Source organism: Capra hircus, chromosome 6, assembly GCF_001704415.2.
Source record: "Capra hircus breed San Clemente chromosome 6, ASM170441v1, whole genome shotgun sequence".
Taxonomy (NCBI): domain Eukaryota; kingdom Metazoa; phylum Chordata; class Mammalia; order Artiodactyla; family Bovidae; genus Capra; species Capra hircus.
The window spans coordinates 89653215-89669001 of NC_030813.1; the positions used below are offsets into that span (position 1 = coordinate 89653215).

Consider the following 15787-nt stretch of genomic DNA (forward strand, 5'->3'; position numbering starts at 1 on the left):
TTTGATTCCTGGGTTGGAAAGATTCCCTGGAGGAAGGCAGGGCAACCCACTTCAGTATTCTTGCCTGGAGAATCCCCATGGACAGAGGAGCCTAATGGACTGTTGTCCATGGGGTTGCAGAGTCAAATACAACCAACTAAGCACGGCACAGCACAGCACAGGGGAACAAAATGGAAAATTCTCCTGCTCTGGCTTATGATAACCACATGATGGCAGCATTAAGGAAACTGTTTTTGTGTGTGTGTGTGTGTTTTGTTTAATGGTTTATAGAGAAAGCTGAGTAAATCACTTTGATGTGCTTTATATATCATTGGGATTGGTTAGTCCCTGTAGCCATATGTGTTTCTTCCTATTTATTTCCAAAGGGAAATCATCCCAAGAGTAATTTTAGTCCCTCAGATCTATATAATTATGTCTTTTTGAGCAGTTGCTATCCTAAACAGACTATATCATGTAACTTGAGATTTTTTACTTCTCAAAGTATCTTCACAGTCTGGAATTTCTTAGAACAACAATCGTTGCTTCTTTTTTTCCTATTGTTCTCTTTCCTCTGTCATAATGTCCTTAACTATTTTTGAGGGCTTTTGGCTTTGATAAGGAATTCACCAAAATCAAAAGACCCTTTGAAATGTCTGGATGTTTCTTTGTAGAATTCTTTAAAGAGAAGTGTTTGAATGATTTCTCTCAGACCCTCTTTGTTCTTTTTCCAGTTCAAAAAAATATTTACCTAGAATACAATCTATATATGATTCTGTGATAGTCACTAGGGTAAAGGGGTGGTTAGAAAACAGTTTGAGATGCACTATCCTTAAAAACTTTGCCAGGAAGTCCCTGAAACACAGTATCTCTTCTTTTCCCTTTTGTGTTAAAGGAATTCATTGGAATAGATATGCTCGGTTATCAGACTGTTTCCTCTGTAGAAAAGACATAGCTTCCAGTTCAGTACAATGTATTTGACAGAAGTGTATAGTGTCTAGAAATCCAAGGGTTTAGAAAACCAGGGTGTCTTCAACACCGCTTCTGAAGAATAATGCAATCTTTGGATCTCCGTCTACTCTTCACATCACTCAAGAAACTTAAAAAGGTCAAACCTTTGCGTGATGTTGTAGGTTCCCACTTCATTAACTTTTTAAAGAGCCTGTGAAGTCAGCCTGCCTAGGAATGTCTGCCTAGTTTCTGTGGCTATAGGAGAAAGAGGCTAAGAAAGGGTGGAGAGCCAGATCCACCCCTTTCTGGGCATCCACTCCGCCTCCGAGTTCTACTGTCTTCTCAGATTTAGGGGTGGAGTAATACAGTGAGACTCGAGTCACTTCCCATTGCCTTTTTGTCTTGTCACTGCTTGATGCTGTAACAATTCCTAAATGATATTGGGCAAGAGGTAAGCATCTGATACGCATTTTGTGTCTTGAAACATTGACGTAGAACCCAGAGGGTGTAACTTAAATAATATTATGTACTGGTTTGAGAACCGTGAACACAGCTTCCAAAACTGTATTTACTCTGGGAAAATAATTAACTCATCAAGAGTGTGAAAGTGTGTTAGTCACTCTGCCATGTCAGACCCTTTGTGATCCCATGGACTGTTACCCCACCCGGCTTCTCTGTCCATGGAATCTCCAGGCCAGAATACTGGAGTGGGTTGCCATTTCCTTCTCCAGGGGATCTTCCTGACCCAGGGATCAGATCTCCCACATTGCAGGCAGATTCTTCACCATCTGAGCCACAACTAGGGAAGCCCAGCTTATCAAGAGGCTACAGCTAAATGATTGACTAAAATGTGAGCTCCAGAGGATAAGAGTTTTGTTTGTTTGATTCACTTATATATTCTAAACCCTTAGAACAGTGCTGAGTTTCCCTTTGGCTCAGTTGGTAAGGAATCTGCCCACAGTGCAGGAGACCCAGTTTGATCCCTGGGCTGGGAAGATCCCCTTGAGAAGGACATGGCAACCCACTCCAGTATTCTTGCCTGGAGAATTCAATGGACAGAGGAGTCTGCCAGGCTACAGTCCATGGGGTTGCAAAGAGTCAGACATGACTGAAAGACTAACACTTTCACTTTTTACTTTAGAACAATGGTAGGCACATGGTAGACACTCAATAATCATTTAAATATTGTAAATCTACAAATATTTGTTGAGTGAATAAGTGAGTGAATTTCCAGGGGTCTTGTCCACACTTGGACTTTAACATACCTGCATAAAACTTTACCTGAGATTTCTTATTTTTCAAGTCCTGAAAGGAAGAAATAAATGAAAAACAAAGAAACATGAATCTTTTACACATTAAATTTATATTGGAGAGTGTAAAAATGCCAAATATCTAATAATGTAGATATAGCTATTGACAAATCAAGATTTTAGTGAAAGCTACTTTTGATTTTTTTTGCATTGTATTTGTAAAAGATGGATATCAGAGATTGCAGGAGACTCAGGCACCTTTTCCTTGCAGTAGTCTACTCTAATTGTTTCCAGTTTACCACTCATTTGCCTCAGTATCTTCATTTATAAATCAAAGGTAGTTGTAGTTATTTATTTAACAAATTTTCAGGCACTATTATTTGTGCTAGGAATACATTAGTGAAAAAAAAGGACAGAAATTTCTACCTTTGTGGAGTAGTAGGGGAGATAGACAATAAAAAATAAACATAATAAGTAATTACTGTATTTTTTTGGAAGTTGATATGCTATGGGAAAAGAGAAAAAGTAGAGCATGGTAAAGAGAATCAGGATGTTTGAGGGGTACTTGAGATGTTATATTTTTATTTTGGAGTATTTATTATACAGAGGACATGTTAGGATAATGCACATTTTATTATTTGAATTGGACTTTATTGAGCCTCTGATCTCTTAACTACATTGGTTATCAGATGTACCAGAGCTGAATTCTTTTCCAGCTTTCAGGTCTTAGCTTAAATGCCACTGGTTCAGAGAGCCTTTCCCAGCTCATGTCTTCTGACATTATTATAATTTTGTCAACCCCTAGTTTAGATCTGTTTTTTTTGTTGTTTTTTTTTTTTTTTTGTGGCAGACAAATAAAATACTCCAAGCATGCATGTTTCCTTACATTCTCCAGTTTCTCTTGGCAGTTAGGTTTGGGACTTCAAAGGAGAGGCAGGCAATTCACCTGAAGACAGAAAAGCAAATGTTTAGTAAGCAAATGTTTGCTGGGCTACGCAGAGGCAATGGGATACAGGGTGGACTCTGATTTCTAGGCCCTGCCTAGAGTTTCCCCCAGCACTCCTAGCCCATATTCTTTGCAAATATTTCTGGTGATACCTCTGTACCTCTGTTCTGGGAACAACTCCTTTATCTAAATTCTTTAGGCAGCTAAAGAATTTAAAGAGGGAGATAAAATGTAATCCTCATGTCAAAGAGACACATCTTGATATGGCAAATTTTCTCCTTCACAGAATGAAGTAAGGATTGTGTCTCGTTGTTGTTGTTGGTTTTTTCCCTATATGACTGTCAAATTATTCAAGTGTTATTTGTTGAAAATGCTTTCCTTCTCTCATTACATTGCTTTTGGCAACTTTGTAAATAGTCAAATGACTGTGTAAGTGTCCATTTAAAGCGGGGCTCTCTATTCTGTTCCATTGATCTATTTGTCTATCCCTACACAGCTACCCAGTCCTGTATTCTTGCCTGGAAAATCCCATGGACAGAGGAGCCTGGTGGGCTACAGTTCATGGGGTTGAAGAGAGCTGGACACGACTGAGCGACTAACACTTTCACTTTCATACCAGCCCCACTCTGTGCTGATTATTGTAGCTTTGTAGCAAGTCTTGAAGTCAGGTATCCTAAGTCCTTTTTGTTCATTTTTAAGATTTCTTTGGATGTCCTAAGTCCTTTGCATAGCCATATACATTTTAGAATCAGGTTGTCAACTTCTACAAAAAAACCTCACCGGGTTGTCTTTGCAATTATGTTGAATCAACAGATCAAATTGAAAGAACTGACATCTTAATATTATTGAATCTTCCAACCTATAAATGGGTAGCCATTCCCTTCCCCAGGGGATCTTCCCAACCCAGGAATGGAACCTGAGTCTCCTGCATTGCAGGCAGATTCTTTACCATCTGAGCCACCAGGACTCCTGAATACAGTACACCTTCCATTTATTTAGTCATCCATCAGCAACATTATGTAGTTTTCATTATAAAAATCATGCCCTAAATTTTAAAATTTATTCCTAAGTATTTTCTGATCTGAGTTCTTATAAATAGAATTTTTAAAATTTCATATTTTAGTTGTTTCTTGTATACAGAAATGCAATTTATTTTTCTGGATATTGACTTTATATTCTGTGATCTTGCTAAATTCACTTTATTTATTCTTTTGTTGTCATGCATATTCTTTACAATGTTTTACATAAACAACCATCTGTGGTGAGAGAGTTTAACATCATCCTTTCTGATCTTTAGACTTCTTTTTTTAATTTTCCTTCTCTTATTACACCAGCTAGGATCTCCAATAAAATACTGAATTAGAGATGGTGGGCGTGGACACTTTTGCCACCTTCTGATCTTGGGAAAAGAGTCTGTATTTCATTATTAAGTATAATGTTTGCTGTAAAAGTTTGTGTGTGTGTGAATGCCTATCACATTGAAGACTTCAGGCTTTGCTTTGCCCTTGTTGAGCCACAGATGCATTCTGTTTAGTTCTCTTAGCATTAGATGGGCTTCTTGGGGTTTGCCTCTTATGTGTATTGTCCAGGGGTCAGTCAGAGTTTTGGGAAGAAATTATAGACACAATTTGACTCTCCCCTTTGTGGTTTTCTCTTTTCCTGGATAGATATACCCCTTCAATTTCCAACTTCTGTAGTAGCCCCAAACTTTGTCCTTTGATTCCTTAAGCAAGGAAGACCACAGATTTTTATTTAAATTCTGCCTAGAAAAACCTCTCAAATGGGAAACTCTTCCAGTGACATTTCTTTCAGATGTCCATTCTCTTACAAATCTATTTCAAGTAACTCTCCAGTGCTTTCAGAGAGTTGTGTTTTTTGAAAATGTTTAAAAATTTTATGTTTCACTTACAGTTATTACAAAATATTGGCTTTATTTTCTGTACTGTAAAATACATCTTTGATAGTTCTTTTTTAATGTATTTTTCCAATGTTTGTAGTTGTTTTCCTTGAGAAATTTGGTCCAATATAAACAACTTCAACATTATTAGACATGGAACCTAATGTTGAAATAACATGGTCAGAATACTATTACAAAGAATGTGGAATTTAAACAAAGATTTGAAAAAAAAGAAGGATTTAGCTAAATTGACAGTTTTTTTTTGGTAAAGCCTCCAGGCAGACAGAGGAGCAATAACCAAGCTAGGAGATGCCTGATATGTTAGAGGAATAGCAAGAAGAGCAGGGTTTTGAGGAGAAGAGTGGTGTGATCAAACATGCATTTCAAAAATAAAACCTCTGCTATTTTGAGAACAGATTATATGGATGCAAATATAGAAACAATTAGCTAGAGAATTAGCTGTTATAAGAATTCACAGGAGAAATAATGGCTTCTTGAACCAGAGCGGAAACAGTGTCAGGACTTTATTTTTGGTGGCTCTAAAATCACTGCAGATGGTAATTGCAGCCATGAAATTAAAAGATGCTTACTCCTTGGAAGGAAAGTTATGACCAACCTAGATAGCATATTCAAAAGCAGAGATATTACTTTGCCAACAAAGGTCCGTCTAGTCAAGTCTATGGTTTTTCCAGTGGTCATGCATGGATGTGAGAGTTGGACTGTGAAGAAAGCTGAGCACCGAAGAATTGATGCTTTTGAACTGTGGTGTTGGAGAAGACTCTTGCGAGTTCCTTGGACTGCAAGGAGATCCAACCAGTCCATCCTAAAGGAGATCAGTCCTGGGTGTTCATTGGAAGGACTGATGCTGAAGCTGAAACTCCAATACTTTGGCCACCTCATGCAAAGAATTGACTCATTGGAAAAGACTGATGCTGGGAGAGATTGAGGGCAGGAGGAGAAGGGGACGACAGAGGATGAGATGGCTGGATGGCATCACCAACTCAATGGGCGTGAGTTTGAGGGAACTCCGGGAGTTGGTGATAGACAGGGAGGCCTGGCGTGCTGTGATTCATGGGGTCACAAAGAGTCGGACACGACTGAGCGACTGAACTGAACTGAACTAGAGTAGACATGGTGAGACCAGTGAAGTGCTATATGTGATGTGAAGGAAGAACCAATAAATTTTTGTTGATTAGATATTCTGTGTGAAAGTGTTCAGAATGACTTCAGATTCTTCTAGCAAGTAAGCATAACTTCTGTATAACACAGAAGGATGGAATTGCCATCAACTGAGAAAGCTATGAGTAAATCAGTTTAATACCATTCATGTATGACCCTAAATCAAACCCCTTATGATTATACAGTGGAAGTGAGAAATAGATTCAAGGGATCAGATCCGATAGACAGAGTGCCTGAAGAACTATGGATGGATTCAAGACATTGTACAAGAGACAGGGATCAAGACCATCGCCAAGAAAAAGAAATGCAAAAAGGCAAAATGGTAGTCTGAGGAGGCCTTACAAATAGTTGTGAAAAGAAGAGAAGCAAAAGGCAAAGGAGAAAAGGAAAGATATACTCGTTTGAATGCAGAGTTTTAAAGAATAGCAAGGAGAGATAAGAAAGCCTTTCTCAGTGATCAGCGCAAAGAAATAGAGGAAAACAGCAGAATGGGAAAGACTAGGGATCTCTTCAAGAAGATTAGAGATACCAAGGGAATATTTCATGCAAAGATGGGCACGATAAAGGACAAAAACGATATGGACCTAACAGAAGCAGATGTTAAGAAGAGGTGGCAAGAATACACAGAAGAACTATACAAAAGAGATCTTAATGACCCAGATAATCGCGTGGTGTGATCACTCACCTAGAGCCAGACATCCTGGAATGTGAATTCAAGTGAGCTTTAGGAAGCATCACTACAAACAAAGCTAGTGGAGGTGATGGAATTTCAGTTGAGCTATTTCAAGTCCTAAAAGATGATGCTGTGAAAGTGCTGCACTAAATATGCCAGCAAATTTGGAACACTCAGCAGAGGCCACGGGACCAGAAAAGTTCAGCTTTCATTCCAATCCCAAAGAAAGGCAATGCCAAAGAATGCTCAAACTATCACACAATTGCACTCATCTCATACGCTAGTAAAGTAATGCTCAAAATTCTCCAAGCCAGTCTTCAGCAATATGTGAACCATGAACTTCCAAATGTTCAAGCTGGTTTTAGAAAAGGCAGAGGAACCAGAGATCAAATGGCCAACATCCATTGGATCATCGAAAAAGCAAGAGAATTCCAAAAAAACACATCTACTTCTGCTTTATTAACTATGCCAAAGCCTTTGACTGTGTGGATCACAACAAACTGTGGAAAATTCTGAAACAGATGGGAATACCAGACCACCTGACCTGCCTCTTGAGAAACCTGTATGCAGGTCAGAAAGCAACAGTTAGAACTGGACATGGAACAACAGACTGGTTCCACATAGGGAAAGGAGTACATCAAGGCTGTATATTGTCACCCTGCTTATTTAACTTATACGCAGAGTACATCATGAGAAATGCTGGGCTGGAAGAAGCACAAGCTGGAATCAAGATTGCCAGGAAAAATATCAATAATATCAGATATGCAGATGACACCACCTTTATGGCAGAAAGCGAAGAACTAAACAGCCTCTTGATGAAAGTGAAAGAGGAGAGTGAAAAAGTTGGCTTCAAATTCAACATTCAGAAAACGAAGATCATGGCATCTGGTTCCATCACTTCATGGCAAATAGATGGGGAAACAGTGGAAACAGTGACAGACTTTATTTTGGGGGGGAGGCTCCATAATCACTGCAGATGGCGACTGTAGCCATGAAATGAAAAGATGCTTGCTCCTTGGAAGGAAAGTAATGACCAACCTGGACAGCATGTTATAAAACAGAGACATCATTACTTTTCCAGCAAAGGTCCGTCTAGTCAAAGCTATGGTTTTTCCAGTAGTCATGTATGGATGTGAGAGTTGGTCTCTAAAGAAAGTTAAGCACTGAAGGATTGACGCTTTTGAGCCATGGTGTTGGAGAAAACTCTTGAGAGTCCCTTGGACTGCAAGGAGATCCAACCAGTCCATCCTAAAGGAGATCAGTCCTGGGTGTTCAGTGGAAGGACTGATGTTGAAGCTGAAACTCCAATACTTTGGCTACCTGATGCGAATAGCTGACTCATTTGAAAAGACTCTGGTGCTGGGAAAGGTTGAGGGCAGGAGGAGAAGGGGATGACAGAGGATGAGATGGCTGGATGGCATCATCAACTCGATAGACATGGGTTTAGGTGGACTCCGGGAGTTGGTGATGGACGGAGGCCTGGCGTGCTGCGGGTCATGGAGTCACAAAGAGTTGGACATGACTGACCGACTGAACTGAACTGAACTGAACTGATGAGCTTATCCTTATCCAACAGGCACTGGGAAAGTGGAAATAAGTACTTTTAAACAGTAAGGTGAAAATCCTTGGATGGAAAATAAGCCAGTAATTTGTTTTCTTTTTGTTGTTTTTCCTTGTCCTAAGGCAATTAAACATATTATAAATAAATCACAGAAATATGTATTAAGTGTTATAGTTCTAAAGCATGGTCCATAAGGACATTCCCTGAGCTGTTCTATTGTGGTATTATGAATTTAATTGAAGACTTTTTTTCCTGGCATGATTTAATTACTTTTCATAGTATTAAATAGATGGGAAAAATACACGCAGAGTGAATGCCAGTTTTCCCATTCATTTGTGTAAGATATTAACTGGTTAGTTGTTTGCCAGTGTATTCTATGAATCAAAAATGTTTTATAACAATTAGGAAAAAAAATTAATGCTACTGAATCTTGTGATTGTTTCTTCCTTTCAAGTCATGGGCCACAGGGATGAGACATCAGGGGACTTTCAGTAGCAGTCAGTCAAAATCACGAAATATATTTATTTCTATTACTCATTTAACAAAAGGTAGCATTTGCTGTAAAATGTTTGATGCTTTTGTGTGTGTATTAAGATACATGTTAGTTGCTCAGTCATGTCCGACTCTGTGACCCCATGGACTGTAACCCGTTAGGATCCTCTGTCCCTGGGATTCTCTGGGCAAGAAGACTGGAGTAAGTTGCCATTTCCTTCTCCAGGGCATCTTCCCGGCCCAGGGACTGAACCTGGGTCTCCTGCATTGCAGGCAGATTCTTTACTGTCTGAGCCACTGGAAGATGTTAGCTAATTCAAGAGCACTGTTGTCTGTGAAGGCCTAGAAGAAACAAAACAAAGAGGAACTAAAGAGCCTGTTGATGAAGGTGAAAGAGGAGAGTGAAAAAGCTGGCTTAAAACTCAACATTCAGAAAACGAAGATCATGGCATCTGGTCCCATCACTTCATGGCAAATAGATGGGGAAACAATGGAAACAGTGACAGACTTTATTTTCTTGGGCTCCAAAATCACTGTAGATGGTAACTGTAGCCTTGAAATTAAAAGATGCTTGCTCCTTGGAAGAAAAGCAATGAAAAACCTAGACAGCATATTAAAAAGCAGAGACACTACTTTGCCAACAAAGGTCCATATAGTAAAAGCTATGGTTTTTCCAATAGTCATATATGGTTGTGAGAGTTGGACCATAAAGAGCGCTGAAGAATGGATGATTTTGAATTGTGGTGTTGGAGAAATTCTTGAGGGTCCCTTGGACTGCTAGAATATCACACCAGTCAATCCTAAAGGAAATCAGTCCTAAATATTCATTGGAAGGACTGATGCTGAAGCTGAAGCTCCAGTACTTTGGCCACCTGATTCAAAGAGCCGACTTATTAGAAAATATCTGATGCTGGGAAAGAATGAGGGCAGGAGGAGAAGGGGACAACAGAGGATAAGATGGTTGGATAGTATCACCAACTCAATGGACATGAGTTTGAGCAGGCTCCGGGAGTTGGTGACGGACAGGGAAGCCTAATGTGCTGCAGGCTATGGAGTCACAGTCTCCTGACTAAGTGACTGAACAACAACAATAAGAAGAAACACTACCTTCCTTGGGATATTTTAGAATTATCAAATGTCTTGATTAGAAGGGATAGGGACCCTTTCTCCTATTAATTTATATTAATTTATAACTTATTTAAGAAGATTGATATTTATGATTTGTATCTAACACAGAAAGAAAAGCTTGTTTTAGTGCAAAGAGATGGGGATTTGATTTCTGGACTTTCCTCTCAATAGTAGTTTGAGATTGGCTAAGTCTCAAAATTTTGAGCTTCATCTTTAAAATGGAGATATCTTTTCTACCTTCATTCCTGGTAACTATGAAGACCAAAGGAGAAATCTGTATAATGATAACATGAACATTAGAAAGCATTATTTGAATATGAGATATATTAACTCATATTATTTTCATATACTGTAGATTACATAATAAAAGTTACATCTTTCCTGGTAAAGGATGTAGGTGAGATTTGATTTACTGCTGAGAGCATGTAGAGTTACATAAAACTCCATGAATTTTTTCTTTTTGATTTTTATGATCTTAACATTTTTTAATCTACTCACATAGGCTTTCCCTTTAGATTAAATAATAGCCACACTAAAAATCAGTTTTCATGTATTCTTTACATCACACCTGTTATATGTCCACATACTTGTCTTTTAAACAAAATTTAATTATGACAGAATTGTTCAGAAATGATGATCTGAGTTAAAAGTTTAAGAAGCACATGAGAGAACAGGTCTGTAATTGCCAGTTTCTAGTGCTTGTCCCAGATTTTCAGATGCTTACATTTTTCCTGAGTATTTCAGCTATTGTGTGAGATGTATTATTCACTACAATGTGTAATTTTTAGTGAATAAAGCAGCACAGACCAGTAGATGGCTAAATTCAGTATAGTTCAGACTTACTTGATAAGAGGATGGCTCTCAAAATCTACGAAGAGCCTTTGTTGAATTCTTTCTATCATATATACATTTGTTGTTGTTGTTTAGTTGCTAAGTTGTGTTTGACTCTGTGGCCCCGTGGACTGTAGCCCACCAGGCTCCTCTGTCCAGGGGATTTCCCAGGCAAGAATGCTGGACTGAGTTACCATTTCCTTCTCCAGGGAATCTTCCCCACCCAGGGATCAAATCCATATCTCTTGTATTGGCAGGTGGATTCTTTACCGCTGAACCCCCAGGGAAGCCCCCGTTCATATGTTATTGGCCCATAATATACTGTAGCCAATTTTGAACTTGGAAATAAACTAATTTAAGTCATAGCTCATAATGGAGAGTTCAATTACAGTTATTTCTTTTTTTATTTACAAAACTTTTGATTTTCCTGTAAGAAATATTCATGGCATGAAGCTTCTGCATGAGTCGGTGTCTAGAAATGAATCATCTCCATCATCATCATCATCACCACCATCCAGGTTTTAAAAGGAACCACTGTTTTTGTCCTCAAATAGTAAATATTGTCCTCGAATGTTTAATTCTAAAAAAAGTTTTGCTAGAACCTGTATAGTAATCTTCTATCTTCAGAGAAAACACATGGAGGCTTACTCTGCTAGGACATTATAGAATGAATACAATAATTGAAAGTGACAAACTAGTCATTGGAAAGAATTCCTGAGACCCAATTTCTATTTGAATATGAGTAATTGTGCCTTTTACATATATAAAGGACTTTGGCAGTCTAATAATGGCAAATTGGAGCTATTTAAAGTAGTTCCAATCGAAAGTAGCTCCATCGAAAGTAAGATGGCAAAAGTGTCCCTTTTAGGATACAAAAGATAAAAGACACAAAGCATGGCTCTCTGAAAACAATTAGAACTTAGGCATTGATAATATTTAAAAAATTATGTGTAAGTGGCATTCATTGTATAATGCACAAATAAACATTTATATAGAATATACACCTTTATTTCAGTATTTTAGGCATGTGGGTTAATTGTTGGGTTTAGGGTAACTTAAGCTACACCGTACAGAATAGTATTAAGAGCCTACTTTTCAAAATGAGATGATTGGCATCTCATATCTCATTTGGTTAATTCATTACTCAAGTTATGTTCTTTTCCCTTCAAAAAGAAAACCATAATGACATTTTGTATTTCAGTGTAATAATGCTTCAGGGAAATGATGTGTGTGTGTGTGTGTGTGTGTGTGTTTTATTTGCTTTTCTTTTATGTCATTTGGGAGGAAGCTAAGCATTAATGATGTTACGGCTATTTTTAACACTAATAGCCCTTTTAACCTATAATGCTAGCGATATTCAATAGAAGCTTATTCATGGATATATTTTGTATAGGAAAAACATAGATTTAAATATGCAAACTTATGTGGCAAAGCTTTATCATCTGACCATTCCCAGATCTCATTGGTATTGTTTTATTTTACAGATTTTTACTTTTTACCAGGCTAGTCACTTCTGGTTCTGTACCTGCATATACTCTTACAGATACTCTTACAGAAGTTAATTACAACCATTGGTCAAGAACACTTTGACTTAATATTTTCATGGCAAGAAAAGGAATAGAGTAATGATTGTATATCTTAACTGAAACTGAACCATAAGTGATCTGGCTGAAGGCCCTCATATATAATTTTTCAGGCTTCCAGATAAAGAGCAATTGTAAAATTAAATCAATTTTATTTACTTCCAGACCATATGGATGAGCGGACAGTATGCAATGGAATATCCCCTGAAAAAGATGTAGATGGATTTCATATTATTAACATTGGAAGACTGTGTCTTGATCAGCATTCCCTCATACCTGCCACTGCTAGTGCTGTTTGGGAAATCATCAGAAGAACAGGTTGGTCTATGGGACATAGGTTCTAAGTGCCACATGAGCATTTGTGCATTGCCTTGATGGAAAGGGTGAAAGAAGATAGGCCATTAAACTTCAGTCTACAGAAATAGATAAAGTTATAGAAATTGAATAATAATCTGAAATAAGATAAAAGAAGAACTGGTACCAGGTTACAAGTAACTGCTGTTTCAGCTCTCAGGGGGTGCATTTTCCAAATAATCGATTTATCTCCCTACTTTAAAACTAAAAACTTAAGGTATTTTGATATACATTTTTCAAAATGTGTTATGTTTTTCCTTACCTTTAAAAACAAAACGTGCTGAACATTTGAGCCATCTCTGATGACCTAGGTTTTCATTGTAGACACTTGCCCTTGAATTGTGCTCTAAATAAAATAATACTCTCAAAGACCCTCGAACAGGCAGGTGATGGTTCCCTTGCCTCATCACTGTCACATTTCTGGCAGCATCTCCTCATCCCAATCTGTTCTTTTCTAACTGAGAAAGCGAACCTTCAAGGGAAAGCAGATCCTAGAATTGTATCCATAGGATTTTAATAGTTATAAAACTTTAATTCTAATTTTTTCATTTTACTTATGAATAAACTATGCCCCAAAGAAGTTAAGTGTATGAAATCTGTAAGCTTTACCTTTTAGATCTTTCTAAATCCATACATTTAGTGCTTCTCTCCTATGAAGTAAACCGCATAAATTTTATGAAAAATACTTTTTCCCACTTCATTTTGTTCTAAATTTGGTCAAAGTTTGGTTGCCAGTTAATCTTGACATTGTTGTACCTTGCCTGTTTTATGATAAATAGTTAATATATTTTAAGTCTTCACACATCTACCTCTTCATGTGAATTTTAATGTTTAAAATAATTTAATGACAACTTGAAAATGTTTATGGTTTTTTTTAATGAGGATATAATGAGAGGGAAAGTGACAAAACCGAAAAATATAAAAAGAAATATTTTTAAATAATGAATGTTGGTACATTATAGACAATTCACAAAATAATTCAAATTTAATCAGGTTTTTAAAGAATATCTCAGTTAGCTGTTCAGATGATTACTTCGCTTCTTGTTGTTTATTCTTCATTTAAATCAAACTCTGTGTTTTAAGGAATTGAAACATTTGGAAAAAATGTTGTTGTGGCTGGAAGATCCAAGAATGTAGGGATGCCCATTGCCATGCTCTTACACACAGATGGAGAACACGAACGGCCAGGAGGTAGGTGCCACTTGGAGATTCTATGCACTCTTGTTAATACAATCTTCTTACTTCCTAAGCTCTTCAAATAAAAATGTGTTTGGAAGTGTGATTTAGCATGTTTTTGGGCTTAATGCAATAAAGGTTTCCCTTATTCTTCATCTAATGACATGTGTGCACATGTGCTCAGTTAATCAGTCATATCTGATTCTTTGTGACCCCATGGACTGTAGCCTGCTGGGCTCCTCTGCCCATGGAATTTTCCAGGCAAGAATACTAGAGTGGGTTGCCACTTCCTACTCCATCTAATGACATGAGTGCCTTGATAATGTATGCAAGAATTGCTAGAAATATGTGGCCCATTTGTTCTTATTTTGTTTTCTTTTGGCTATATGTACTTCTTTCATATCCTTAAACATACAGAGATTATGGAGAATCATATGGAGATGCTTTAAAAAACGAGGAATAAAACTACCATGTGACCCAGAAATCCCACTCCTGAGCATATAGCCTGAGAAAACCACAATGAAAAAAGACACATATATCCCAGTGTTCATTGCAACACTATTTGCAATAGCTAGGACATGGAGGCAACCTAGATATCTGCTGCTGCTGCTGCTGCTGCTGCTGCTAAGTCGCTTCAGTCGTGTCCGACTCTGTGCGACCTAGATATCTATCCACAGATAAATGGGCAACCTAGATATCTATCCACAGATAAATGGATAAAGAAGTTGTGGTACATATATACAGTGGAATATCACTAGCCATAAAAAAGAATGCATTTAGTCTGTTCTAGTGAGGTGGATAAACCTAGGGCCATTATGCAGAGTGAAGTCAGAAAGAGAAAAACACGTATCATACATTAACACATATATATGGAATCTAGAAAAATAGTACTAATGAACCTATTGGCAGGGCAGGAATATAGATGCAGATGTAGAGGAAACTTGTGGACACAGCAGGGGACGGAACGAGCAGGACAAATTGAGAGAGTAGCATTGCAATATATACACTACATGTGTAAAATAGATAATCAGCGGGCAGTTGCTGTGTAGCACAGGGAGCTCACCTTATGCTCTGTGACGACCTAGGGGAGTGAGATGGGGATGGGTGCTAGAGAGGCTCAAGAAGGAGGAAATATATGTATATTTATGACTGGTTCACATTGTTGTACAGTAGCAACCAACACAACATTGTAAAGCAAGTATCCTCCAATTAAAAATAAAAAATTAAAATATTAAAAAAAGAAAGGTGAAAAAACTAGATACAAACTAGATGCATAAATATCACGTGTTGATAGGTATCTGTATACCCATGTACATCATCTCACTAAAACATACCACCAATGCATGGCTATAAGATTTTTTTAAACATTATCATGTTGGTGAATTCCAGTTTCCTGTTCTAACATTTTCAAATACAGTTGACTCTTGAACAGCACAGATTTGAACTGCACAAGTCCATTTATATTTTTTTCACTAAACATTTACATGCTACAGTACTGTACAATCTGGTTAGTTGAATCAGTGAATATGGAACCATGAATACAGTGGCTGACTATAAAGTTATAGGTGGATTCTCAACTGAACAGAGGTTGGGTGTTCTAAACTTCCACATTGTTCAAGGGTCAACTATACTAATTTTATGACCTTGGTTGATATAATGCATGTGAAATATTTTTTTAAACCATGAAGCCCAATGGAAAAACAAGCCCAATGATAACATATCACTTATGCAAAATGAATTATGAGAGTTAAATATTGTTTTTCCTTCCTGAGATTAAGGACTTAAATATT

The 15787-nt window shown here is 37.6% G+C and overlaps 1 protein-coding gene across 1 annotated transcript in view; it reads left to right on the top strand.

The window, feature by feature from the left end:
• LOC102179276 (probable bifunctional methylenetetrahydrofolate dehydrogenase/cyclohydrolase 2) overlaps positions 1–15787 on the top strand; it is a 125029-nt gene that overhangs the window by 12216 nt on the left and 97026 nt on the right. Inside the window, exons 3-4 of the mRNA XM_018049583.1 lie at positions 12633–12785; positions 13905–14012. Of these exons, the coding sequence (XP_017905072.1) occupies positions 12633–12785; positions 13905–14012 (261 nt within the window). The remainder of the gene's footprint in view (positions 1–12632; positions 12786–13904; positions 14013–15787) is intronic.